The following is a 27,890-nucleotide window of genomic DNA, read 5'->3' as shown; positions in this document are numbered from 1 at the left end:
GGTGAGGTTCTATATGGGGCTAGGCTAACACATGTCGTCATGAGTAGAACGGTTTCTGATTGGTCAGTTCTAATGTTTAGTTACTCAACTAGCCAATCGATGAAGAATGAAAGAATCGTCCCGTGCTAATATGTTTTAGCTAAATACGCTAAAAGTGAAATATAGGAGCGGTTTGCACCGCTCACAAATCAAACCTCGGTTCGAAGTGAAGCTGTGAACTTTTATTCTATGTGTTCTAGATCTATACATTCTTCCAATTCTGAATAAATGAATGATTTTATCTGGAGGGCCAAATTGTCATGTGAAGCTTGACCAATCCTCAATTCTGGACGCAAGGGACACACATATATTTCAAAGAAAATGAATTGTCATGTGAAGCTTCAAAGTATGTTCTCATTGGACATTTTTAATCATCCAATCATCAGACAGAGACAGACGATACACAAATATTCTGGATGTACGGGACAGATAAAACCTGTTCATTCTGGACTGGAATGACCATATATGGACGTACGGGACACACAGCCACTCCTTGGAAGCGGCTTTCACCATTCAAAAAGTTCTAGTAAAGAACAAAATCGTTTTTGAAAAATGACATTGACAATGAATCAATGATATTTCAAAGACAAGATGATCCTAAATGATCAAAATAATATCAAAAATGAATTGTACATGTCAGAATTAGCTGATTTAGACCTATTGCACCTGTTTTTACTCCTAACTATGGCTACGTTTTGGCCATGGTCTTCGGAATAGCAAAATGACCATAACCATGGCCTTTCAAGGTCAAGATCATCCAAAATGGCCCAAAACAATATCAGAAATGAATTCCCCACACCCCAATTAGTCAGAATGGAGGTATTACATGCATATACAAAGATTGTCATTATATCCGATGGCGGCCATATTTGATTTGGATATTGCGCCATTCGTGGCACTATGGCGGACGAGCACCTCTGTGATTTCTCATGTCTAGGGACCGAATAACTCAGTTCCATTGAGAAACTCCCCTTACACCAAATTGCGAACGGGTCTACAGGCCAGATACTGGAGCAAAGCCAAATATGTCTTAATACATTATAGTTGTCTTCTATAACGAAAATGTTAAGTTAAAAACATCTTAATAATTGTAATTATTTTAGAAATAGTTACACTCAATTGGGGAAATGCCAGTCACAAGTTGATGACATTTTGTCTATGAGCATCACATTTCTTTTTTTTTTTTTTTACATGCATTCCATAAGGGCTAAATTCCACATGGACGAATGCCATCAACTTGCGACTCCCTCTTGAGTAAGACATGAACTGTTTCTAAAATAAATAGAAATATTTAAGGTGTTTAAACAAATATATTTTGGTTATAGCTTTAATTACCTTATATAGTAACTTAAGACATATTTGGTTTATTAGCCAGGGATTATTTTAAACCCTCGATACAGATGATGGGGTTCGAGAGGTTAGTGGATTTTGTAGGAGAAGAAAAATAAATCGTCTCAATTATCATATTCATCGTAATCGTCATTGGGCGCACCAGGGGGCTCAACGTAATCGTCATGGAAAGAATCAACGGACGCAGCCGTGACGGCAAGAGGGAGGCGCCCACTCCAGAAGCGGGATGTGCGACGGTCGACAGTGACAGTGACGTACAAACATTTGTAGACGCCTTGATGGATGTGGTCTGCCTCAGGGAACAGGAAGCTGACAGAACCACTGACGCATGGCTTTTTCTCTTTTACTTTGTTATCGAATGTGAGGTAGAAGAAGCTGTGAGGGTGGTCTTGTTGGATGGAGCAGGTGATGGTGAAGCTGAGGCCCTCCAACACCTGCCCGTTTATGGACGGGAAGACGCTGATAGTCGGAACACTCGGACCTTTGGTGATCTTCTCTCTCTCTCTGACGGTGAGAGAGAGCGGCTCACTGCTTCTGGTGTAGACATAACCGTCGAGGGTGACATCATGGACACATTCGTAGACGCCTTGGTGGGTGTATTCTGCGGCTGTAAACGGGAAGTGGGCGGAGCCATTGACATTTGGCTGCTTGATGCTGTGTTTGGCGTTGGCTCCAGAACCGAAGGTGAGGTGGAATGAGCTGTGTGGGAGTTCCTCCCGGATGGAGCAGCTGATGGTGAAGATGGAACCCTCCTCCAACACCTGCTGCTGCCCCTGCTGCTGGCCCTCTGAGACCCCGTTTATGGAGGAGACACTGATAGCTGGCGCCGGATAGACGCTGAGAGAGAGCGGCTCACTCTGTCTGCTGTAGACATGACCGTCTATAGTGACGCTATAAACACATCTGTAGACGCCTTGGTGGGTGTGGTCTGCTACAGGAAACAGGAAATGGGCAGAGCCATTGACACATGGCTGTGTGTGACTGTGTTCATCGTTGGATCCAGAACCGACTGTGAGGTGGAAGGAGCTGTGTGGACGTTGTTCCTGGATGGAGCAGCTGATGGTGAAGATGGAACCCTCCTCCAACACCTGCTGCCGCTCCTCAGGAACCTTGTTTCTGGTCTCCTGCCACCACTCCTCCTCCACCTCCTCCTGCCACCACTCCTGCTGCCAGTCCTCAGGAACTCCTTTTATGGACGGGAAGACACTGATAGCTGGCACCTTATCTGTAACTATGACACTGAGAGAGAGCGGCTCACTCCGCCACTGTTTGCCGTAGACCTGACCATTTATGGCGACGCCATAAAAACATGTGTAGTTCCCTTGGTGGGTGTGGTCTGCTGCAGGGAACAGGAAGTCGTCAGAGCCAGCCTGGGCGTGTCTGTCTGTTGTGCTGGATCCAGAATCAAATGTGAGATAGAAGCCTTGTAGGAGCCTATCAGTAACTTGAATCGGTATCCGTGCCATCATCTCCATGGAGCAGCTGATGGTGAAGCTGGAACCGTGGAGCACCTGCTGCCCCTGCTGCTGACCCTCAGAAACCCTGTTTATGGAGGGAAAGACACTGATAGCTGGCGTCAGATCTGTAACCGTGACGCTGAGAGAGAGCAGCTCGCTCTGTCTGGTGTAGACATGACCGTCTATAGTGACCCCATAAACACATGTGTAGACGTCTTGGTGTGTGTGGTCTGCTACAGGAAACAGGAAGATGGCAGAGCCATTGACACATGGCTGTGTGTGACTGTGTTCAACGTTGGATCCAGAACCGACTGTTAGGTGGAAGGAGCTGTGTGGACGTTGTTCCTCGATGGAGCAGCTAATGATAAAGATGGAACCCTCAACCACCTGCCGCTGCTCCTGCAGCAACCCGTAGTAGCGAAACCCTTTTATGGACGGGAAGACACTGATAGCTGGCACCTTATCTGTAACTGTGACACTGAGAGAGAGCGGCTCGCTCGGCCTGGTGTAGACATGACCGTCTATAGTGACCCCATAAACACATCTGTAGACGCCTTGGTGGGTGTGGTCTGCTACAGGAAACCGGAAGTGGGCAGAGCCATTGACACATGGCTGTTTGTGACTGTGTTCAACGTTGGATCCAGAACCGACTGTGAGGTGGAAGGAGCTGTGTGGACGTTGTTCCTGGATGGAGCAGCTGATGGTGAAGATGGAACCCTCCTTCAACTCCTGCGCCTGTTGCCGGTCCTCAGGTACGGGAATGTACGGGAATATGTACGGGAAGACACTGATAGCTGGCACCTTATCTGTAACTATGACACTGAGAGAGAGCGGCTTGCTCTGCCGCTCTTCGCTGTAGACCTGACCATTTAGAGTGACGCTATAAACACATGTGTAGATCCCTTGGTGGGTGTGGTCTGCTGCAGGAAACAGGAAGTCGGCAGGGCCAGGCTTTCTGTCGTCAAAATAAGACTGGACGTGTCCATGTGTTGTGTTGGATCCAGAATCAAATGTGAGATAGAAGCCTTCTAGGAGCTCTGTGCTGTTTGAAGTATTAGTAACTGGAACCAATATTGGTTCCATCATGTAGTTGGAGCAGCTGATGGTGAAGTTGGAACCGTGGAGCACCTGACGCCCCTGCTGCTGGCCCTCAGAAACCCCGTTTATGGAGGGGGAGACACCGATAGTTGGCAAACCATTGTGGACTTCCTGAAAGTTGTCTTCATAATCCATCCTGACAACCTGGTTGACAACCCGTTCCGTCGTGCTCATCGCGATGTGATGAGAGGCGCTCATCTCGATGCGATGAGAGACTTGGATAGAAAAAGAATGATTGAATATGTTATTAGTCATAAATGTAAACAGAGGTCCAGTCAGAGATTAAGGCTAAAATGAGAACACAATACTTTTACTCATAAATGTAAACAATCAGGGGCGCAGGAGGCATTTTAAAAGTGAAGGGGACATATCTGGGAGGTATGTGCGCGCGCATAGCGCGCGCGAAAAAAATTGGGGTATCCCCCCCACTTTTGGTGATATCCCCCCCACTTTTGCCCCGAGGAGGGGGGGACATATCCCCTCCACTTGAGCTGAATTACACAGTTGTTTTATGCAGATGTCAAGGCATTTTTAAAATGAAATACACATGAATTCATTAAGTCTATATTAGATCTTTTTATTGAAGGAGTAACAGGCCAACAGCTGCAGCACTTTTTTTAACCCTTTTAACCTTTTTTTAACTGCTTGTCACTATCGCGTCGCATTAATTATGATGTATTATTTATTTACTTATCAAGTTATCACTAGTACTGCAATAACCAACACAACCAAAGCTTAAAACACACTTCAACACAAACACTGACATTAAACAGTCCTCTCGTCATAACCAACGTTTCTTTCATGTTTCTATGGTTAACTTTTTACCTCAAGAACACCGACTATAGCAGCAATTTGGCACAGCGACCGTTCATCACTCAAAACACTGGCCAGTGGCCACAATAAAATACAGTACTCAGAACTCAGAAGCATGACAGCCGCTCAGCCGTCAGAACACTGAACACACAATACAATGATACAGTCCACAAGCAGTTGGCACAGCACAGGTTAGAACAGGCCACCAGTCCAGAACACAATACGGTATAAATGTCATTCATTACCGGCTTGAGAATTGAACATCCTTCCTCCTCCTCCTCCTCCTCCTCCTCCAGTCCTCTCACACACAGCCCAAATAACAACAAAGTAATCCTTTAGCTTCCTTGTCCAGGGCCAGGGTGGCAACAAAAACAACAAATCCTTTCCTTGTCCAGGGTGGCGGCATTCCTTATTAACTATTTGAAATGGCAGAACCAACTTAGAGAAACTATCGTTTCTTGTTGTTGCCAGATTTTGCGAGAGAAACAAGCAGCCAGCTATATGAAAACCACCCTGGAATATTGTGGTTTTCATATAGCTGGCTGCTTGTTTCTAAGAACTTGGCAACACAGACCAAACCATTTTGCAGGAAAACAGAGGGGTGTTCTCATTATAATAGCATCTGTAAATCGCTTCGATCGTGTTTAGTGCATGATTTCAGAATTTAGACCACTATGTCCCTGACTGGGGGGGACAGGGGGGTCTTCTGGAAGTGAATGGAGGGGACAACATTTCCCATTTTCGCCCCTGACTGGGGGGGATATCCCCCCCACCCAAAAAAAGTGGAGGTGTTAATCCCCCCCATCCCCCCCTATCTCCTGCGCGCATGTAAACAATACAGAGGTACAGTCAGACATTAAGGCTAAAAGGACAATACTTCATTACTCATATAGACATCAACAGCATGGAGGTACAGTCAGACATCAAGGCTAAAGCTCTGTGATCACCTGGATACATTAATTGTGGTCGTGGACATTCCAATCCGCCGCTACTTAACAGTGAATATGATCCACCGAGAGGGGGTGCAGGCTTACACTGTCTGTCCCACACAGCATTACGCTGAAAGCAAACAAGATGTAAACGTGTTATATAAGTTTAAAGTACCACATGTTATAATAAGGGTAATAATAATAATAATAATCGGCCGAAGAGCTTTTTACAACTTTTCATTGGTTCAATATTATTTTAACCAAAACACAGACATAAAGGGTGTTCAATAGAACTGATTTATGAAAAGAAATCTAAAACCTGAAAATGGAGTTGGCTAAGTAACAAGACAGACAGACAGACAGACAGACAGACAGACAGACAGACAGACAGACAGACAGACAGACAGACAGACAGACAGACAGACAGACGGAGGAGGGAGGCAGACAGGCAGACAGACAGGTAAAAGGTGTTTACCGTCTCCTCGTCTTTTCTTCGAACACAGTCGATGGAAGGATCCTCGCTTTCTGGACACCGGCCACACACCATGCATCGAACACAGAGCTGACAGACAGACAGACAGACAGACAGACAGACAGACAGACAGACAGACAGACAGATGAACATTTAGCAAGTAGATGGGAGATAATATCTAATAACTATATATTTACTAAAATGTCTGCATGGTGACATCACTGATACTAAACAGTGTCTCCACCATGGTAACAATGCCCAACTGACATCACTGACTGACATCACTACAGTGCCCAAATTTGGAGATGACATCACAGACTGGCCTGGACACGGAACACCATATATGGGCATAAATGAGTGCCTGCCAGACAGACGGATGCACCGGTCTGGTTTTAATTTGTTTACTCCTTCCAGTGATGTCATCATTATTTCATGTAAAATGTAAAATAATAAATAGCATGATCTAAAAACCTGACAGGAGTGTGGTTGCGATCATAGGTCACAGTTAAGTATGAGAACTGTCACACCTTATTAGTATGTATCTTTGTAACGCCTCAATATGTATGGTTACTGTTACGCTCTGACATCACACTGTGACATCACTGTGATGTCAGGGGAACCACACTAATATAATCCCTTTTATGCCCATATATGGAGATCCACACTAACAGAATCCATATATGGCCAAGCCCTTAGGCATCTTACTGGTTACATGTTTAGTATGTTTAGTTCATTATTGCTAGTTCCATGCACATGACCCAAAGTCGTGCACACATCTCCGGGTAGTTCTTGTCCTGGGCTTGAAGACCTTGTAGGCTTATGCAAAGGTTAACAAGTAATTTAGATAGATATGTTATATGGTATGTAAACTGATGGCAGATTCATTTGTAGATCTTGCATCCTATAGTGTGAGAATAGTTTAAATGTCAGAATATAGCTCTTTCAGTGGAAGGATGGAAGGCTCGTCTGAGGACGACCTAGAGAGAGAGAGAGAGAGAGAGAGAGAGAGCTCAGGCCTTCACTGTTTACTAGACAGATGCTATTATTTTCTTGGTTTACTAGATTAGCCCACTATCTCTTGCTATCAACTATTGCTGTTGACTGAAAGCTTGTTTCTGGCTCAACATGACTTCACATTCTTGAAAATGTAATAATCTACAAGGAAAGCAACAAACCTGTCTCATTTGCCTGTGTCTGGGCATTAGTTGCTCTCTGACACCACCTAGTGGTTGTGGCATGTAACAAAGTGGTACCTGAAAATGAGCTGGTGCCATAGTTGTGCTAGGGTTAGCACTTTCAAGGTACAATGACTGTATATGTTCTTGGATTACTCTATTAGTCTACTATCTCTATGCATTAGATGGATTTCCTTGTGTTGACCTTGTTTCCTGTAAATCACTCTGGATTTAAGAGTGTCTGATAAATGCCTAAGTTGTAAATTGTAGTTTTATAACAACCAACAGCTTGTTGCTTCATGCTGCATTCTGCAGTATTTCACACTTACCTTTTTCAAAGTACACTCAGGCCGATGTGTTTTACCAGGATCCTTTCTGCAGGTCGTTGCTCTCAAACGCACGTCTATTCTCACCTGGCGGCGAGAGACCTGTTGGAGAACAGGACACGAAACAGAACCATGATCATGACATGGACACAGGATGGGTTTTTACTTGAGTCGTTACCGGTGAAAATGTATCCATGACCCACAATTCGGTCCCGACCCACTGTTTGGGAAACACTGACCCAGGGCCGGACTGGGACATAAAATGGGCCCTGGCATCTTGGCCCAGACCGGCCCACCACAACCGGGGGGAACCAAACATAGAAGATCTACGAGCCCACAACGCATCGAGGCAGCGGCGCGTTGTGGGCTTGTATGCTGTTAAATGTTTGGGTGGGACTCCTGGGCCACCATAGCCTGTGATTGGCTACTAGGCTGGTATTAAGATGATAGACAAGCCAGTGGGTCAATCATGTAATGTCCCTCTGCTCTGTGGCCCAGTGCTACTAAAGGATTGGCCCACTCCACTTAGTGTTCGCCCAGTCCAGCACCCAAAATACTGTAACTATTCTAAAATGTTAATTTTAAGGCCCCACAGGCCAACTTGTATAGTGGGCCCACCGGGCATATGCCCGGTAAGCCAGATGCCCAGTCCACTCCTGCACTGACCTAGATGACTTCAGCAGAAATTGAATTTCATTATTTCTTCTTTCCTGAAAACCTTAAAAACATGAATTTTCCTAATGAATTATGAACTACAAGAACATAGGCTACACACAAAATGTGGTGTGTATGCACCCACCCACCCATGCACGCACGCACGCACAGTTCGTATCTATCTTTGCTCTGCAAATATGTGTCGTCTGTGTCCACCATAGTCCATAGTAAATAAAACGTTTTGTTTCTGATCAATAAATTCAGCAGTTACATTATTTAAACAAATAAAGGCTCTGATCTGTTGTGGAATAAAGCTGCATCCATGAAAACAACCCAGCTTGCATGGTTGACACATCAATACAATAATATAGGACAGGGGTGTCCAAACCTTTTCAAAGGAGGCCACATTAGAAAATATTAGCCCACCAAAGGGCCAACTACATCTCCTGACATAAGTACATTTGGTTGGACCATAACAAAGTCACATACAGTACATATGCATCACATTTAAACCATTGTATTTAACCATCATCAGCAATATTTAATTCCTTTTGTCAGGTGTGTTCTCAGTACAAAACACAACTAACTATTATTATTTCACATTACCAAATGTAACCAGATGTGAAAGGTAAAAGAATACAATAAAATATCCTTTCTTTGAGCCATTCAGGATGACACGACAGGGAACAAGGAATACTGAAAAACTATACTCTGGGAAAATATTCTTGTTTGGAGGTGCTGGTGCGCCATTTATAATACAATGTATAAAATTGTGTGAAAGTGTCCGTGGACGTATTTGGTCCCCGGGCTGCACTTTGGACACCCCTGATATAGCATATATGCAACAACGTTACCTCTGCTATTAGACCAATTCCTTCGTAATTCAGATGGCCGTAATTCAGTTGTCCATTAGCTCTCACGATCGCCTGATCCACAAACTTCTTGACCTTAGGCTCCAGCCAGTAGTAGTTGTTGTGATGCAGTTCTGATGCCAGGCTGAGCGCAGCGGACAGGAAGAACAACATGGACACCACAAGTCTCCTCATCTTCACCTGGAGAGCACAGCTTCACATGCAGGAGAACACTGAAGATGGAGGTCAGAGCTTCACAAGAGAACACTGAAGATGGAGGTCAGAGCTTCACAGGAGAACACTGAAGATGGAGGTCAGAGCTTCACAAGAGAACACTGAAGATGGAGGTCAGATCTTCACAGGAGGAACAAGTGAGGCTGGTGGTCAGACTTTCAGAAGAGGAGGAGAACACTGAAGTGTAGCTGCTGGTCGGTGCTCAGACCTTAAAGGGCCAGTTCACCTCTGGGACAACCAGATCTTTTTGGGACACAATCAACAAAATCCTGAGTTATTTTTTGTGTTCAATCTGTGTTTTGAGATATTTTAGTATTTCAGCATGAATGATGATGCATTTGCAGAGTCGGCGGTCAAACTGCAAAGAGCAGCTGGGGTCTTGTTGTCACAGTGAAACTCTGCCTATCGATCGTTCCTTGATAGATTAATCATTGTTAGATTCATCACACCTCACAGCCTGACTAGGATCACTCTGAGAAGACACCAGGCCAGGGGTCGGAAAATCTTTTTTTTATGCCATCAAAATGTATTTGTTTTGATTGGCCATATTCATATTGATTGATTGAGTATTTTATTAGATAATATTTTTCTCTTTTTGTTATTGATGTTATCCTATACATAGTACTGTGTTCTATCCGTCTGTCTTTCAATGTTATGAGATACATAAAGTGGTTCCTGCGTAAATAAGCTGAAAAGCATACTAGCTTACTAGGATCTCCTTTTACTTGACATTGTACCAGTGATTTGTACTGTCATGAAACTGTACTTGTACTGTTCCTATGCAACCTTCTAATAATAAATTCTTCTTCTTCTTCTTCAAGCTCTCAGCTCTCAACGTGTCGCTTGGTGTCGTGTTGAGAGCTTGTAGAACAACTATTTTTGCTATTTCAGAAATGGGACATGGTAATCAAACAAGGTATTTTTTTTTTTTTTGTGAACTTTCCCTCCCTTTAAGACTGTCCATCTCTGCTTGAGAGAACTACAGGCATGCAGTCGTGTAAAGTAACTAAGTACGTTTACTCAAGTACTTGAGTATAGCAGATTTTTCTTTTTTATACTTCACTGGAGTATATTAAATGTTCAATACTTCTACTTCACTGCATAATGCAGTGAAGTAGAAGTAGTCTGCATATATGGAGATAACTGACAAACAGAATGGCCCGTATACATGGACATATGCACGTGTGTCATGTTAACAGAACACACACACGCACGCACGCACGCACACACACGCACACACACGCGCACACACACGCACACAGATACTTTCCAACTGCAACATAACACTAGAAAAATATTGTTCCTTCGAAACAATTGTGGGCTCGCTTCAAGCCAGAAAACAATGGCTATAAAAGCACAAAATGTCAAGATCGCAGGCAGTGCTCTCTTTGACGTTACTGACGTCAAAGATTGGTCCATTTTGTTCCAAAAATGTGTTGTGCAAAAGTTGACCCGCTGGTGGCGCTATAACAGGCCAATGTGAGAAGGTTGGTATCTGTTCCTTGACCTATTGGGAATGTGCTTGCAAGATTTCACGCACATCCCAGGCTGTGTTCATGATTTGAGGTGTTTTTGGCTTTGGACACTTTATCGCTGCTTGCAGCTATATTTATTATTATTATTTTATAATTTTTTTGTGTGCACTTCATAGGCATGTTAGATAAAGGTCCTTAGATTGCGTGTAGAATGTTTCATGCAAATTGCAAAAAAAATCCTAGAATAAAAACGGGTTTAAGCGTTTTACAAACTGCTCAAAATTATATAGCGCCCCCCTTTGGCCATTTGGGGTAAGATTGGTTTCAGTGATATTTGAACTAACCCTCTACACTATTTTGTCATGAAAATGTGACTTTGCTTGTATGTTTTAGAGGCAGAAGAATAATTTGCATAAAAATGCAATATTGTTTGAATTATTTAAAAAAGCATGTTTCAATGTTAAAGAAATCCGATCTGACAGATCTTTAGATATCGGTCCAAAGTTCACGTAAAAAAAGTTTTGTGCACGTGGCGCGAAAATTCCAGAATAAAAGCGGGTTTACGCGTTTTACAAACTGCTCAAAGTGGCGGAAAATCGAAGGGCGGAGCTTACTTATCAACGACACAGATGTCTTCCGCTTGAGTCAAAGCACGCGTGTAACAAGTTGCATGTCTTCAAACGAAACGAGTCATGACTTATGCCCGTTTGAAGTTTGAATTTTCAGACGCTTCGTATAGCGCCCCCCTTTGGCCGATTGGAATAAAATTGGTTTCAGTGATACTTTGACTAACCCTCCACATCTTTGCCAAATGCCATGAACGTGTAACTTTGCATGTATGATTTAGAGGCCGAAGAATAATTTGCATAAAACCGCAATATATAATGAATTATTAAAAAATTATATTTCACTTTAAAAGAAATCCAACCAGACAGTTTGACCGTATTGGTCCAAAGTTCATGTGAAAAAAGTTTTGTGCACTTGACGCGAAAATCCCAGGAGGAGATAGATTTTTACTGTTTTTCATATAATTCCGAATTGTGGGAGACCTAAAGGTCAGAGGTCAAAAGTTAGAGGGTAAAAGTTGTTCGGCATGAGGAGACACATAAGTGTATACAGGTTTCATGGCTGTATGTATAACACAGCATGAGCTATACCTGTTCAAAGATCGCACTTTCGAAGGCTTCCTACAGCGCCACCATTTGGCCGATTGCTATAAAAAATAATAGCACACTTCGCCACTGTAAACTGAACACATTGATGTTTTTATTTTCATTTTCTCACTAAGTATGTAGGAGTAGAAAGGAACCGAAGATCCCGTCTACTGATTGCCTGCCTGATAGATAAATAATGACAATATCTAAAGTGTGCTCGCCTTATAGGCGAGCCCACAATTATTGTAGGCTCTGTAGAGGTTGTGTTGTGCCTCCCCCTTGTGGTGGTTTACACCAATGCTGCCTATACTTGAGTCTCTATTCACCTTATTCCTGGCCTTCTCTATGGAGGCTGCCATTGTCTTTTACAGAGGGAGAGTTTTCTGTGTACTGCTTCAAAAACATCTTTTCACTTCCTCCCAAGGAAGGAAGTGAACAAGGAATCATGTGTTGCCAGATTTTGCTAAAGAAACAAGCGGCCAGGTCTATGAAAATAAGCCCAATATAAGCAACTAGGCTCAGTTTTACTACTTGACATTTACATTTACTTTTGAAAATAGCAGATCAGCAAGCTCACAATGTGTCACATTGCAACACATTCGGAGCTTTTACATCTGCCACTTAAAAACATATTGAAGAGAAGAAAGTCAAATGTTTCTGAAACATTTTAACAACACAAATCTTGTGTGGAGGTCCCTGGCATCACATATTTTCAGATGGGGTCTGCAACTGTGGACAAATATATTAATCTGGGGTCCTTGATATGAAAATATTTGGGAACCACTGGTTTAAAAACATCACAAAGCAGGGGGCACGGTGGCATAGTGGTTAGCGCTTCGCCTCACAGCTAGAAGGTCCTGGGTTCGATTCCCGCCGGGGGACGCTGTGGGTGCTGGGGGCGTGTTTCTCCCTCCGCGTCATCAGCGCCCACACCCTAGGTGGGGTCGGCGATAGGGCCTTTCTGTGTGGAGTTTGCATGTTCTCCCCGTGTCTCCTAGGGTTGATACCCTCACAAAAACATGCAGTAATCCTGGTCTCAATAATGCCTCCCCCTCGCCAGCCGGGGCGCTTGATGGAGGGGAAAGGAACTGGTTGGAATAACGTGTTCCTTCCACGCGCTACGTCCATCCCGGGGAAATCCCCCCTGTCAGGTGAAAAGAAACAACTTGGACTACTCATGCATTGAAGGAAGCATGAGGTCAGTCCGTTGTCTCCCCAGGCACAGCAGAGGGAGAGCAGAGCCCAGGATTACATAGGCAATTGGCACTGGGTGAAAATGAGTTGCAAAATCGTGGGATAAAAATTAAAAAACAAAAAACAAAAAAAAACATCACAAAGCAAGCCCAATAAGCAACTACATAAACACACACACACACTGCTTATCATAAGCAGGCAGACATGGCAACACAGGTTCACCCAGAGCCCTGAACGCCATCTACCGACATTGGCCCAATCCGTTGACTTGCTGACTCACTGACTTAGCCAAAGTCAACGTGCGCGTTCACGTTGGGGCTTGAGGGTTGGTAAGTCAGTGAGGGTGTGGGAATGCCCCTTTTTGTTGACTTTCCAAAAGTCCGAACATTTGCAGCCTTTGGCAAAGGAATTACCCACAGTTCATAGCGTTACTAGGGGAATTCTCTGAATCCTACAAATGTCAATCATTTCAATATTGTGGTGGTTCGTTCAGACACCGCCCGCCAGGTAGGCCCCGCACGTCGGAGAAGCGCACCCTGGATGGGAGAGCGAGGCCCAGCAGAGCAGTGCACGGTGTGGGCCAAGTCATTGAAGGGCGTCACCTCCCGGCCCACATGCTTCATCAGGCACAAGCATATGCACCTGTGGGGTACTCCAAACACAGGGTCCATAAATAGAAGCCTTGCTCTCTCCCCCAGTCTGTGCTGGGACTCCGACGAGCGAATACATGGGCAGACAGGCGGTAAGGAACCACCATATTTCTCCCTCCACCGCATATTTAAAGCGCATTATAGTAATATCCCTTCGACTCATCACTTTTAGGCTGGACCGGGAGTGGACCTTCACTGAGGAGTGTGTACCTACCACTGAGGAGTGCGTACCGAACCACTGGAGAGTGAGTACTCAGGCGACCTGTGGAGAATGGACCTGGAAAAGGAGGAAGCAGCCTTACCAACCGGACCCCCAGGGAGCCACCCCAATTCCCATTTTGTTGAGTAGTACTCACTTCCCTTTAAAACATACTTTGTATCCAACCATTCTCTGGCCCTAGGTCCATTAATCCCTGTGTTTAGTTTGTTTAGAAGATAGTGAATCGGTTGGATTTATTTGAGAGCGTGGCACCGCACCTTACCTGTCACCTGTAAAGAGAAATACTCACCTATTACCTGTGGGAAAGAAATACTTTACCTGTCACTGGTAGAGAGGAATACTCACCTATTACCTGTGGGAAAGAGATACTTTACCTGAACAATAGTCACCTATTATCTGTGGGAAGAAAACCCCTAACTGACTCTTACCTACCCCTGGCCCCCCAAGAAGAGAAGAGACGGCAGCCCCCCGCCCGGGGAAGAACCTATGTTGAACTGTTTAACCCTAGTTTGATTCATTCATATTTATGTTGCACATTTATGCTACGTTGCATTTACCTGCTGTTGTAAACTGAAAATTGTTAATAAATGCCCGGAGTTGGCAACACTGTCCTGCTCTCTTGTGTCTGGTTTGAGTTCAGTCACCACAATATGGACATGAGTCATGAATCGGGCGGCGGCCGGGGCCCGATCATTGTGGCTTGCATACAGGCCCGGTTCTGACTTGTTCCGCCAGTGATGCATATATTATAATAATAACAACAATCGCAGCCTTTAAAGCAGGGGTCTTCAACAGGGGGTCCGGGACCCCTAGGGGGTCCTCAGAGTTACTACAGGGGGGCAACCAAATCTTTGTGATAGGATCATTCTTTTAAATTAACAACTTGAACCCTTACATCCCTATTCTGAGGAGAACTTTAGCCAAAAATAGCAGATCTACAAGCACGAGGCATTGAGAGCTTGTAGATCGGCTATTTTCGGCAAATAGGTTTGGTGTAGAGGTAAAAAAGAGCAGATCGAGTACAGAGTGAAAGGTCAAGTTAAATAACTTAAAGGACAACTTTGTTTTTTTACAACAAGGGTTCATATTTTAGATTGTAATTAGAGAAAAGAAAAAGTGAATGTTAAAATGTTTTCATTTGTTTCGTTCTATTGTTTTATCTCGTTTACCGTGCTAAAATGTGGGGCATGCGTACGCATGGGGGCATGCGTACAAGTGGCTAAATATGTACATTTTAGGCACGGTGGCGCAGTGGTTAGCGCTTCGCCTCACAGCTAGAAGGTCCTGGGTTCGATTCCCGCCGGGGGACGCTGTGGGAGCTGGCGGCGTGTTTCTCCTCCGCGTCATCAGCGCCCACACCCTAGGTGGGGTTGGCGATAGGGCCTTTCTGTGTGGAGTTTGCATGTTCTCCCCGTGTCTCCTAGGGTTGATACCCTCACAAAAACATGCACGTAATCCTGGTCTCAATAATGCCTCCCTGCCTCCCTGCCAGCCGGGCGCTTGATGGAGGGGAAAGGAACTGGTTGGAATAACGTGTTCCTTCCACGCGCTACGTCCAAACCAGGGAAATCTCCACTGTCAGGTGAAAAAAGAAGCAACTTGGACTCCTCATGCATAGAAGGAAGCATGAGGTCAGTCCGTTGCCTCCCCAGGTTGGCAGAGGGAGAGCAGAGCCCAGGATTACATAGGCAATTGGCACTGGGTGAAAAAATGGGTTACAAAATTGTGGGATAAAAATTTAAAGAAAAAAAATAAATATGTACATTTTATACACAATAAGCCAGCAATTTCTTTATTGCTATTTACAGTAACACTTCTAGCCCCCATAAGTCACATCCAACCATGAAAGGTTGCGTTGTATCTTGGGAATGGGCTTATTTCTCGTAAAATGACATATTTAGCCACTTTTACGCATGCCCCCAACCACTGAAATAAAAATCTCTAAAACAATAGAAAGAAGTAAATGAATTAATTTTAACTCTCATCTTTTATATTATTTAATTACAATCTAAAATATGAACCCTTGTAAAAAAAAATAAAGTTGCCCTTTAAAACACAAATCCAACATAGATTGATAACAGTGCTGCCAAACAATTCTATGAATCACACATATATACAATATGTAGAGGGGGTCCCTGTTGCTTCTCTCTCTCAGCTAAGGGGTCCATGGCCTGAAAACATTGAAGACCCCTGCTTTAAAGCAATGACTGTAAATAAGGACAGTAAAGAGTGTTAAATGTGATGTAAAGTGTCACACATCTAAAGTGCTGCTCAATTACCTTTGGAGCTGTACCCTCTAGCTGAGTCCACAGATGTTCTTTTGCTCACCACTAGGGGGATGCACACTAAAGCTCTTACCATGTTGACATCACTTAAGTCAGTGAGTCAAGAGTCAACAGGGCGTGGGGGGGACATTGGAATTGGGCCATTTTAATGCAAGGACAACAGGAAACCAAATTGTTTTCTAGGAACTTTCAGGATATGAACAAGAAGCAGTGGGCGGGGCCAGGAATAAGGTGAATATAGATAGATATTCCTGGTCAAATATTTACTCAACCTCAAGTCAACATTTCTCAGTCAAGTCATGGTGTACGTGAGTTAAAGTAGCCTACTGGAGTATTTGCTTTTAAAAATGCTCAAGACAAGTGCTCAAAAGTACAAAGTAAGATACAAAGTAAAACATTGTAATTCATTCATCAAAATTAATTGCACGTTTAATCTCACATAAATATGTGTTTTAGCGGTCTGATCGGCTTCTCCCATTGCGTGCACTGTTACTTGTTTGTTGTAAATGTTTTTTAACTGTGTTATTTTCCTGTAATTAATCGAAATGAATCAGTTACGGTTCCCAGCTCTATTTGAAATTACAGCGCTATACACAACATGTTTATCATTTTGAACTACAGTGAACCAAACACTTTAACCCATGCAACGGCTACACATTATGGTGTATTATTATTTTATGAGCGTGGCACCGAGTGCCGCGCTGCGAGCTTGTAGATCTGCTATTTTTGAAAGATCATGACAATTTGAATTTTGACCTGATTCTATAAGTGTCTTTTGAATCCTTCCAAGGTTTATGAAAAACCTGTGTTTCTATGTCAGCAATCTGCAATAGCCATCGTCAAAGAAAAGATCCTTTTCACTTAACAGTTAACAGCTCAGTTAGTCTGTTCTTGAGCGACTACTATGTCAGTGGTTCTCAAACCTTTTCATGTCAAGGACCCCTGTAAAAAAAATATTCATATCTCAAAATATTATAGTTCCAAGGACCACCCAGAAGCAAAATTTGAAATTTGAAAAAACGTTCGCTCTCAAAATACATATATTCAAAGATTTGCACACATTTTCACAACTTCTCTACAAGCTAGCGGCGCGGCACCGAGTGCCGCGCTGTGAGCTTGTATATCTGCTATTTTTCAATAGTTAAAGCATTCAATAATCCTAGGCCTAAATGGGTTTTTAATTATGTGGATCCGCAGGGGTCCATTTAGTTATGTCAGTTACATACCAGTATTTGTTTCCTATGGAGACCTACCACTGGTCACAGACAAAGCCAGAGAGAGAAATGGGGCACTGCGTCAGGCCGCCAGAACTAGAGGCATTTTTCAGGGGCGAAATTAGATCTTATTCTGCATGGGTTTTCAGATCAAAAGGGCCCTGTGCTGTGAGGGGGGGCCATAGATTAGGAGATTAGAGACCCCTGATATACTGGAAATGACAAAATACATATCGTCGTTGTCGGGTGTAAACCTTGTATCTCCAAGTTTCAAATTTGTATGTTCTTTCGCCAAGCAAAGCCCTGCTTCATCGTACAAGGCCATCGCACAACAGTAGTGAAAACAGCAGATCTACAAGCACACAACGCCTCGCACCACACAACGCCTCGCGGTGCGAGGCGTTGTGTGCTTGTAGATCGGCTGTTTTCACTAGTTTAAATCATTTTTAAAATGAAAAATGCAAAACGAACGGTTTTGGACATACAAGGTTTTCACCCGACAACGATGATATAATAGCCTATGAATTTATAATAGTCCCCAGTAGGGGGGCCCTTGGGTTTATTAAACCCGTAAACCCTATACAAATTACGCTTGTGGCATTTTTTCATTATACCAACCTGTTGCATAATAGAACACACTGTGAAGACAAAAAGTTATAGTACAGTGGCTACTAAGGAAAAATTATGTCATGGGTGTATACAATATACAAAACTTTATGCTCATGTACAGCTGAGGATGCATTTTTACACTCTCTTTCCTAAGCCATTATTACATATTACTTATTATTTTATCTTTAGATGTGTTGTGTTTTTGTTGTTTTGCTGTTATTTTATATAGGCTATACCACTGCATTGTCTGAAAGGAAGCCGAACAAAAATAGGTTTTACTCTTATGTACCTGTACAAAAGACGTAACAATAAAGTACAACCTTGAACCTTGAACAAACTGACACTATGGGAGCCAACCCAGGGCAAAGCCAGGAGGGGCAAGAAGCGCGACACCTACAGTACGTACTGTAGATGCACTGCGGTGAGGTACAACCAGGAGGTTTTCAAACCTTTTTGACTCAGGGCACCCTTGTAAATAACTTTTTCATCCACGGCACCCCTGAATTACACTGTTAATTTCTAGAATCTTACATCATATTGGAGAAATATCCGTTTCCATCAGAACTGACTGAAAATAACGTCATACTTGACGTTTAACCACTTGAACCCCAGCATGCCTATTCTGGGGGGAAGGTTGTGGCGCGTTGTAAGCTTGTAGATCGGCTATTTTTGGTGAAGAGAGTTGTCGTAGACAGAAAAAGAACTCATCAAGTACAATGCAAATAATGTCTGTTTTACTAACATAGTGAAGTGATATTGATGTAGTGATATTGATGAATTCCAAATATTATCAAATTATCTCGCGGCACCCCTGGACTGGCATCACGGCACCCCAGGGTGCCCCGTCACCCACTTTAAAAACCCTGCTATACAGTACATAGGATTCAAACCCATGTGGAAGAACAAATTCCTCCTACTGCTCTTCCAAGATGGAAGCCCTATGGGGTTATCTTTGTGCCATAATTAATTCGTATTCGTACTTTTCCTTTTTTTTACTCGTAAACATTTTTACCAAAAAAATTACACGTAAACAAATTAATTCGAAAAAACTATACGTAAAAAAAAAAAAGTACGAATGTTTTTTTGGAAGCTGCAGTGATTATTATGCCAAAACTAAAAAGGAAAGCCAAAATACTAATATTTTCTTACTGTTTTACGAGTTGTTTTTTTGGTTACTTCATCACGAATGCTTTCATCAGATGCACGACTGCAAATCTCAGTCAGCAGTTAGGAAACTGCCAAAAATCACATGATCAGCAGAGAGCCAATGATGTGAGGCCTGTCCCACTAGCCAATCAAAAGGCTCCGGAGTTGGCATGGCAACCAGCTGTTGCCATGTCTTGTAAAAGTGAGTACTCTGGGCTTTCTTATACATCATTTTAGCTAATTCCATCACCAGTCCCTATGGAAGTCTAAATGCTCAAAAAATAATACATAAATACTACAATGAAATTAAATAAAAGAAATAACAAAATGATATAAATAAAAAATAAATAGTTCTATAGATCTAATCGTTTCTATAATTGTATTAAATAAGAGAAGTACTCTTTGTATTGTACTTCTTTTAAATAAAGGGGCATCGGCCAAGGGACCCCCCGGGGACCCCCTGGAGCTCTGGGGAGCTCCGGGGACCCCCGCGGACCCCCTGGCGCTGCCGCAAAGGGGCTCCGAAGGGGCCCAAAAATAGGAGCGGCACTTTCATGGGAAATTTGGGACTTTGACCGTGCGGACCCCCTCCATGGGTGACGGGACCGGGGCAAACGTGACAGCGCGGCCTGGTGGCGGCCCCCCGGTACTGCAGCGCACATAAAAACTCATAACTCGGGCTAGGAGCGACCGTTCGAGACGGGACTGGTACCCACGTGTCCGGCTCGGGGCCCCGGAGCCGGCCGTGGAGGAGCGGCACCTGGCGGCCGAACGCCGGTACTGCAGGCGGGTAAAAAAGGCCGTAACTCTGCCCCCGAGCCACCGGGAGAGACGGGGCCGGCTGCGGGGGGGTCCTTGACCTTAATTGGTGCGACAGGAAGTACCCTTCGCCAAACAGGAAGTGCCTCTATATCTCATGAACCGTTTATCGTACAGACGCGTGGGTGGCGTCATATCACATGATTAAGAGTCCTTGACCTTAATTGGTGCAGCAGGAAGTGCCCTTCGCCAAACAGGAAGTGCCTCTATATCTCATGCACCTTTTGTCGTACAGATGCGTGAGTGGCGTCATATCACATGATTAAGAGTCGGACCTTAACCTTAATTGGTGCTTCCTTCGCCAAACAGGAAGTGCCCTTCGCCAAACAGGAAGTGCCTCTATATCTCAAGAACCGTTTGTCGTACAGACGCGTGGGTGGCCTCATATTACTTGATTAGGAGTCCTTGACCTTAATTGGTGCAACAGGAAGTGCCCTTCGCCAAACAGGAAGTGCCTCTATATCTCATGAACCGTTTGTCGTACAGACGCGTGGGTTGCGTCATGTGACTTGATTGGGAGTCCTTGACCTTAATTGGTGCAACAGGAAGTGCCCTTCGCCAAACAGGAAGTGCCTCTATATCTCATGAACCGTTTGTCGTACAGACGCGTGGGTGGCCTCATATTACTTGATTAGGAGTCCTTGACCTTAATTGGTGCAACAGGAAGTGCCCTTCGCCAAACAGGAAGTGCCTCTATATCTCATGAACCGTTTGTCGTACAGACGCGTGGGTGGCGCCATATCACATGTTTAAGAGATATAGAGGCACTTCCTGTTTGGCAAGGGTACTTCCTGTTTGGCGAAGGAAGCACCAATTAAGGTTAAGGACTCTTAATCATGTGATATGACGCCACCCATGCATCTGTACGACAAAAGGTGCATGAGATATAGAGGCACTTCCTGTTAGGCAAAGGGCACTTCCTGTTGCACCAATTAAGGTCAAGGACTCCTAATCAAGTAATATGAGGCCACCCACGTGTCTGTACGACAAACGGTTCTTGAGATATAGAGGCACTTCCTGTGTGGTGAAGGGCACTTCCTGTTGGCGAAGGAAGCACCAATTAAGGTTAAGGACTCTTAATCATGTGATATGACGCCACTCACGCGTCTGTACGACAAACGGTTCATGAGATATAGAGGCACTTCCTGTTTGGCGAAGGGCACTTCCTGTTGCACCAATTAAGGTCAAGGACTCCTAATCAAGTAATATGAGGCCACCCACGCGTCTGTACGACAAACGGTTCATGAGATATAGAGGCACTTCCTGTTTGGCGAAGGGCACTTCCTGTTGCACCAATTAAGGTCAAGGACTCCCAATCAAGTCACATGACGCAACCCACGAGTCTGTACGACAAACGGTTCATGAGATATAGAGGCACTTCCTGTTTGGCGAAGGGCACTTCCTGTTGCACCAATTAAGGTCAAGGACTCCTAATCAAGTAATGTGAGGCCACCCACGTGTCTGTACGACAAACGGTTCATGAGATATAGAGGCACTTCCTGTTTGGCGAAGGGCACTTCCTGTTGCACCAATTAAGGTCAAGGACTCCCAATCAAGTCACATGACGCAACCCACGCGTCTGTACGACAAACGGTTCATGAGATATAGAGGCACTTCCTGTTTGGCGAAGGGCACTTCCTGTTGCACCAATTAAGGTCAAGGACTCCTAATCAAGTAATATGAGGCCACCCACGCGTCTGTACGACAAACGGTTCTTGAGATATAGAGGCACTTCCTGTTTGGCGAAGGGCACTTCCTGTTTGGCGAAGGAAGCACCATTTAAGGTTAAGGACTCTTAATCATGTGATATGACGCCACTCACGCATCTGTACGACAAAAGGTGCATGAGATATAGAGGCACTTCCTGTTTGGCGAAGGGCACTTCCTGTTGCACCAATTAAGGTCAAGGACTCTTAATCATGTGATATGACGCCACCCACACGTCTGTACGACAAACGGTTCATGAGATATAGAGGCACTTCCTGTTTGGCGAAGGGCACTTCCTGTCGCACCAATTAAGGTCAAGGACCCCCCCGCAGCCGGCCCCGTCTCTCCCGGTGGCTCGGGGGCAGAGTTACGGCCTTTTTTACCCGCCTGCAGTACCGGCATTCGGCCACCAGGTGGCGCTCCTCCACGGGGCCCCGAGCCGGACATGTGGGTACCAGTCCCGTCTCGAACGGTCGCTCCTAGCCCGAGTTATGAGTTTTTATGTGCGCTGCAGTACAGGGGAGCAGCCACCAGGCCGCGCTGTCACGTTTGCCCCGGTCCCGTCACCCATGGAGGGGTCCGCACGGTCAAAGTCCCAAATTTCCCATGAAAGTGCCGCTCCTATTTTTGGGCCCCTTCGGAGCCCCTTTGCGGCGGCGCCAGGGGGTCCGCGGGGGTCCCCGGAACTCCCCAGAGCTCCAGGGGGTCCCCGGGGGGTCCCTTGGCCGATGCCGAGGCCCCTTTATTTAAAAGAAGTACAATACAAAGAGTACTTCTCTTATTTAATACAATTATAGAAATGATTAGATCTATAGAACTATTTATTTTTTATTTATATCATTTTGTTATTTCTTTTATTTCATTTCATTGTAGTATTTATGTATTATTTTTTGAGCATTTAGACTTCCATAGGGACTGGTGATGGAATTAGCTAAAATGATGTATAAGAAAGCCCAGAGTACTCACTTTTACAAGACATGGCAACAGCTGGTTGCCATGCCAACTCCGGAGCCTTTTGATTGGCTAGTGGGACAGGCCTCACATCATTGGCTCTCTGCTGATCATGTGATTTTTGGCAGTTTCCTAACTGCTGACTGAGATTTGCAGTCGTGCATCTGATGAAAGCATTCGTGATGAAGTAACCAAAAAAACAACTCGTAAAACAGTAAGAAAATATTAGTATTTTGGCTTTCCTTTTTAGTTTTGGCATAATAATCACTGCAGCTTCCAAAAAAACATTCGTACTTTTTTTTTTTTACGTATAGTTTTTTCGAATTAATTTGTTTACGTGTAATTTTTTTGGTAAAAATGTTTACGAGTAAAAAAAAGGAAAAGTACGAATACGAATTAATTATGGCACAAAGATAACCCCATAAAGCCCCCACTTATCCAGCCTCTAGGGGTATACTGTAGGCTGCACCTATAGGGCGGCAATGGGTCAGGAGATAGAGTGGTACACTTGTGGAAACAGAGGGTTCCTGGTTTGATCCCCGACTCCCCCTGAGTTAGTGTTGAAGTTTCCTTGAGCAAGTAACTGAACCCCTAACTGCTCCTGCAATGAGAAGGTTGCTGTGTTTTTTTTAGACAGGACAATGGATATTTTAATTTTAAATCTTTATCCCACGATTTTGCAACCCATTTTCACCCAGTGCCAATTGCCTATGTAATCCTGGGCTCTGCTCTCCCTCTGCCGCGCCTGGTGAGACAACGGACTGACCTCATGCTTCCTTCAATGCATGAGTAGTCCAAGTTGTTTCTTTTCACCTGACAGGGGGAATTTCCCCGGGATGGACGTAGCGTGTGGAAGGAACACGTTATTCCAAACAGTTCCTTTCCCCTCCATCAAGCGTCCCGGCTGGCCAGGGGGAGGCATTATAGAGACCAGGATTACTGCATGTTTTTGTGAGGGTATCAACCCTAGGAGACACGGGGAGAACATGCAAACTCCACACAGAAAGGCCCTATCGCCAACCCCACCTAGGGTGTGGGCGCTGATGATGCGGAGGGAGAAACACGCCCCCAGCACCCACAGCGTCCCCCGACGGGAATCGAACCCAAGACCTTCTAGCTGTGAGGCGAAGCGCTAACTACTGCACCGCCGTGAGGACAATGGATCTTTAATAGACAGCACATAAATGCAACATAAATATACCAGATTTAGCAAAGATGCTAATTTACATCCGCAGTCCCCACACGTGTGTGAATGTGGATTACGTTGTAAAGTGATTTGGATAATGACACTATCCTCAACTTTCCAAAGTCCCATTTGCGCAGAAGGTGCAGGCAGCTTCCGGCGCCGAAGCCGAGTGTGATCTACAAGCTCACTCACAGCGGCTGCAACTGCGACGCGGCGTGAGCTTGTATGTCTGCTGTTAACCGGAAGTGTCCTGCAAATAATGCTACAGTAAATTCTGGCGGAAACAGGTGGATTTAAATGCATCATTTACCATTTCATGGGCTTCAGGCAGTACATGTCAATCGCCTGCTGTCGCCAAATGCTTGCTCGGGAGGGAACGTTGTGTCTCTGCTGTCTGCTCTAGCATGCAAGAGTGCCTTAACAATTTCCGGGACAACGCTCCAAGTCCACACATTACATGTCTATGCATTTGATGTATTACCATGTGTTTACTTTGCTTACTTTAAATAATGCCTGTCTGCTAAATGCCTAAATTGTAAATTTGGCACTATAATAAAACCAAATTCAACTGTAGCGTCAGAACACGTTATTCACAGGAACAGCAGTGTTGGCATACTGTAACAACTATTAGAGTATGGCTATCGTCTTCATTCTGTGACAACTTAATGACATGTTTTTACATGTCACATGTCACACTTTTGCCCTACTCATATCTCCGCCACTGTTGCCCCGATCCATGCCAAACTTTGCACACACACTCCTTGGCTGCCAAACAACGGGTTACTCACATGCCCCTCTTCTAGCGCCACCATGAATCTTGCAAGACACATTTTTGGACTCTGCTCCAACAGATTTTGCCCTAAAATCACACAAAGCGGTACACAGTATCTCTACAGTCATGTCATCAAAATGCATCTGTCCCATCTAGTGCCACCAGCTGGCTGATTTTTTAAAAACACATTTTTGGACTCAGCTCCAACAGATTTTGCCCTAAAATCACCCAAAGCGGTAAACAGTAGCTCTAAAGTCATGTCATCAATATGGGTCTGTCCCTTTTCCCATATTCCCTCCTGATTGGCTACCATTGCCTTCTAAAGTTTGTGTATGCAACCTGACGGTCGATTATCTCCCGATTTAGGGAGTCTTACTGGTATAGAAGGATTGATAAATTGGTAGACGGATGAACGAATGAAAGATGGATACATGCAGGAACAGGTGGGTGACTAAACTAGCCGGCCCGGGTAATTAACAAAACCCTGTGATGTGGTCGCCAGCCTTCAACGAAGAAGGCCCTCTCTTCTCAACAGCACAACACACGACAATTGCCCTGTTGTTCTGCTGTCTTACTTGGCACCACGCAGCAGCAGAAACAAAATCCCAGAGATAATTACTGTTTTCGGCAGTGCCACCCAACCAACTGGCAGGGTGGCACCGCGATTATAGTGTATCACACAGAGAGAGGGCTCGGGTTCAATGCCATGTCTCCTTCAGACTAGGCTCTCAAGAACAGACGCTATACTACGCAAAGAGTCTGTTCAAAGGAAGAGGAACTTTTCTTTGACGATGTTAAGCCAGAATGTCTTCAGACTGACACTGAACACCAAGATGACACCAGCCGACTCACTCACTTTTCAGCAGTGGTGGAAGAAGTAAAAGTAAAAGTAGCAATGCCGCAATGTAAAAGATTTTACAAGTAAAAGGCCTGTTTAAAATTGGACTTCAGTAAAAGTACAAAAATGTTGGAATCAAAATGTACATACATGCCAAAGTAAAAGATACTAAAATCGTTAAAAAGTTGTCTAACATTTTTGAAAATAGCAGATCTACAAGCTCACACTGTGCGGCACGGTTAGATACACGTGGTTAGATAGATTAATAGTTTGACATGTATCTGAATTTGATTTGTTATATGAATTTTTGGCGCTATTTTTTACATTGATGAAATCAACCCCAATGGAAACAAGACCGCAAGGTCTTTTTGGGGGGTTATCCTTTTAGACCAAGTGTTTTGACTGTACTTTTACTGTTGTTTTTACATTTCTCTCTCATAACATAATCAATCAATCAATCAATAAATCAATCTTTCAATCAATCAATCAATCAATCAATCAATCAATCAAGGAAAGCTGTATAACAGCAGTGACAAGACAAAAATGTGTGTGAGGCGGAATTGTCATAACGGCAAAATTGGGGAGAAAAGGGGGCAAAAAGCAACAAAAAAGAAAGAGAATGAAAACAGATCTGACTACTTCTTCCACCCCTGCTTGTTTCCAAAGGTTATCTTACAGTAGGTCTATATCTCTCCAAACATCCAAAACTAACAACCACCCGCCCTGATCTGACTCTACTGGTGTTGTCTTTACGGGTGGAGTGAGAAGGGCTTGAAGGAGGATTACATGCTGTGTGTGTGTGCGTGCGTGTGTGTGTGTGTGTGTGTGTGTGTGTGTGTGTGTGTGTGTGTGTGTGTGTGCGTGCGTGCGTGCGTGCGTGCGTGCGTGCGTGCGTGCGTGCGTGCGTGCGTGCGTGCGTGTGTGTGTGTGGCTGTGCGTGCGTTACTGTATTAGTCCTTGTTCCCACAGACTCACCACAAGTGTATAGCAGAATTTGACAACGTGAGGCCAATTTTCCTGGCCCTCACAAGAGTAATGGTTGTTTTATGCTGCTTACTCGCTTAAAGTTCTTTCTGAGTCTTATTTATTAAAGAATGCAGCAGCAGCAGTTAGCAGTATGATCCCGCACCCAAGAACCCTGCCTGAAGCTGGCCAGAAGAACTACTAAAAGATATGAGTAGAGCGAACCTTTCTGTGAAATGTTTTATGCTGCTTATTGCTTAACACACTCGCATGACTGAACCTGATTTTGAGGTGGTTTAGGTTTGCTCAGGAAACTCTGAGAAATTTTCCCTTTCATGATTTTTCCTTATCATACAAGCAAAGTCTTGTTTTTTTTCTACCATTTGAGACGTTTTGTAAATATGAAATAAAATGTTTTGAGTGTTTCCTGAGCATTCTAATTCCATTTCTAAATCTCAATAACAGGTCAAAATGACCTGTTAGTCATGCGAGTGTTAAAAGCCTGTTTTTAGAGTGGGGCTTACAATTAGGGCAACATTGAGGTTTGTGTCAGGGCAGGGGTCATTGGCATGTTGGCGTGGTGGACATTCTTTGTCAAAATCCCATTTTTGCCACGAACATACAAGAACAATGTGTATATCGGAAACCTTGTGTGTCCAAAACCGTTTGTTTTGTATTCATCACTTTTAAAATGATTTAAACTAGTGAAAACAGCCGATCTACAAGCACACAACGCCTCACGGTGCGAGGCGTTGTGTGCTTGTAGATCTGCTGTTTTCACTACTTTTGTGCGATGGCCTTGTATGATGAAGCAGGGCTTTACTTTGCAAAAAAAAAATATTATATACAAATTTGAAACTTGGAGATACAAGGTTTCTGCCTGACAGTGACGATATATTCCATCAGATGATATATGAACTCAATTAAAACAGGTACAGTTTAGATTCACCATAGTTGAAATATCCGATCCGTTGAAAAACGATCTAAGGATACAAGCGAGCTATATTTAAGGGAGGCCAGTAGAGAGTTCCATGTATTTGAGGCACCACACTTAAAGGCTGATTTTCCAATCTCAGTTGAGGCATAATGAGTCTCAAGCATCAGATAGTCCTGTGAGCGCGTGTGATAGCCATTCGTTTTTTTTCCACTCCAAAAGAGAATTCAAATAAGGTGGTAATCTCCCTGTTAAACCTTTATAAATGAATAAAAACCAGTGCTGGTCTCGCCTGGTCGCAAGAGAGGGCCAACCAACCTTATTATATAATCCTTATTATATAATATACAATGATGGGTGTTATAGCGGTCTCAG

At 44.1% G+C, this 27,890-nt stretch overlaps 1 protein-coding gene across 3 annotated transcripts; it reads right to left on the bottom strand.

Annotated features, from left to right (window-relative positions):
• Positions 1–386: 386 nt before the first annotated feature.
• On the bottom strand, positions 387–9,739 carry LOC308285520 (uncharacterized protein). Of its 3 annotated transcripts, none has more exons than XM_080726299.1 (5): positions 9,168–9,739; positions 7,663–7,761; positions 6,162–6,248; positions 5,705–5,816; positions 387–4,159 (listed from the first exon to the last, which is right to left on the bottom strand). In XM_080726299.1, the coding sequence occupies exons 1-5, from the start codon at positions 9,357–9,359 to the stop codon at positions 1,494–1,496; spliced, it is 3,156 nt and encodes a 1,051-aa protein (XP_080582425.1). In that variant the 5' UTR covers positions 9,360–9,739; the 3' UTR covers positions 387–1,493. The 3 variants fall into 3 exon arrangements, with proteins under 3 accessions (XP_080582425.1, XP_080582427.1, XP_080582426.1); XM_080726301.1 differs by having other exon boundaries at positions 5,792–5,816; XM_080726300.1 differs by having other exon boundaries at positions 7,747–7,761.
• Between the last annotated feature and the right edge of the window lie 18,151 nt (positions 9,740–27,890).

The sequence above is a fragment of the Nannobrachium achirus genome, assembly GCF_963921795.1.
Source record: "Nannobrachium achirus genome assembly, chromosome: 5".
Taxonomy (NCBI): Eukaryota; Metazoa; Chordata; class Actinopteri; order Myctophiformes; family Myctophidae; genus Nannobrachium; species Nannobrachium achirus.
The sequence above is the reverse complement of the archived record's forward strand: the minus strand, read 5'-3'. Positions and strand labels throughout refer to the sequence as shown.